At 61.5% G+C, this 1,584-nt stretch overlaps 1 protein-coding gene across 1 annotated transcript; it reads right to left on the bottom strand.

Annotated features, from left to right (window-relative positions):
- On the bottom strand, positions 1 to 1,106 carry ENH_00010370 (hypothetical protein, conserved; the record flags this gene model as incomplete). Its single annotated transcript, XM_013584112.1, has 2 exons — positions 1 to 914; positions 1,029 to 1,106. Coding segments are annotated over 2 exons (992 nt in total), but the record flags the coding sequence as incomplete, so codon positions are not given.
- Positions 1,107 to 1,584: the final 478 nt, after the last annotated feature.

The following is a 1,584-nucleotide window of genomic DNA, read 5'->3' as shown; positions in this document are numbered from 1 at the left end:
TGCTGGTAGGCTTGCTGGGTTCCCCATGTGCTGCTGCTGCTCTGCTGCTGCGGCTGCCACTGCTGCTGTGGCTGCTGCTGCCACTGCTGAGGCTGTTGCCAAGGCTGCTGCTGCTGCCACTGCTGCTGTGGCTGCTGCGGCTGCCACTGCTGCTGTGGTTGCTGCGGCTGCCACTGCGGCTGCTGCTGCCACTGCTGCTGTGGCTGCTGCAGCTGCTGCCACTGAGACTGTGGGAACTGCTGCCACTGTTGCTGTGGCTGCTGCTGCTGCCACTGCTGCTGTGGCTGCTGCTGCTGCCACTGCGGTTGCTGCTGCTGCTGTTGCCACTGCGGTTGCTGCTGCGGCTGTTGCCACTGCGGTTGCTGCTGCTGCTGTTGCCACTGCGGTTGCTGCGGTTGCTGCTGTTGCTGTTGCCACTGCTGCTGTGGCTGCTGCTGTTGCCACTGCTGCTGTGGCTGTTGCTGTTGCCACTGCTGCTGCGGCCATTGTGGCTGCTGCTGCCACTGCTGCTGCGGCTGCTGCCACTGCGGTTGTTGCTGCTGCTGCTGCCACTGCGGTTGCTGCTGTTGCTGCCACTGCTGTTGCTGCGGCTGTTGGTGCTGCCACTGCGGTTGCTGCTGCTGCTGCCACTGCGGTTGTTGCTGCTGCTGCTCCCACTGTTGTTGCTGCGGCTCCTGCTGCTGTTGCTGCGGCTGCTGCGGCCACTGTGGAGGCTGTTGCTGCCACTGCTGCTGCTGCTGCTGCTGCTGCTGCTGCTGGGCTACGCTGCACGGTTGCCCCTCTTGGGGCTGGGGGCCACCTTGCTGCTGGTGTTGCTGCTGCGGCTGCTGCTGCTGCTGCTGCTGCTGCTGCTGCTGCTGCTGGGAAGTTGCTGCCTGCCGCTGCAGCTCCTGTTGGTACTGCTGCTGCAGCAGCTGTTCGCAGGACAGCGCACGCAGCCCAAAACACAAATACCTGGGGCCCTTCTCCAAACCCTAAACCCTAAACCCTAAACCCTAAACCCTAAACCCTAAGCTACAGCTGCCTACCCCCATTCTTTGGTTGTAGAAGGCCTCATCTTGAGGGTCTAGCCACTCCGAGGGTTCCTCCTGCAGTTTCTTTTTCATGTACTCCTCTCGCTCCCGCTGGCCCCTGCAGCGGCATCGCAAACCCTAAACCCTAAACCCTAAACCCTAAACCCTAAACCCTAAACCCTCGTGCAGACTCCCCTGCGCTCAGCGGCCGCCTGCGCAGCCAGCCCCTGCTGCCACGGGCTGCAGGCGCGCTCTGCGTCTTGCAGCCGCAGTCCCCGCTTAGGGCTTAGTGTTTAGGGTTTAGGGTTTAGGGTTTAGGGTTTAGGGTTTAGGGTTTCTTGCCGCAGGCGGCGCCACTCGAAGTAAGGCACGTGCAGCACTTTAAACCCCATTCGAGTCAACAGCCGGTGCTTCAACTTCGTGTAAGAAGTGTATTGTTCAGTGCCGCTGTAGAAGTGCGAAGGGCCGTCCACTTCTATCGCCACCGGCCGCGCAGCCCCTGCGCAAACCCCAAACCCTAAACCCTAAACCCTAAACCCTAAACCCTAAACCCTAAACCCTAAGCCGTGGG

The sequence above is a fragment of the Eimeria necatrix genome, genomic scaffold (genome assembly GCF_000499385.1).
Source record: "Eimeria necatrix Houghton genomic scaffold, Enh_scaff12, whole genome shotgun sequence".
Classification (NCBI taxonomy): Eukaryota; Apicomplexa; class Conoidasida; order Eucoccidiorida; family Eimeriidae; genus Eimeria; species Eimeria necatrix.
Note: the sequence above shows the minus strand (reverse complement) of the source record. Positions and strands in the feature narration are given on the sequence as shown.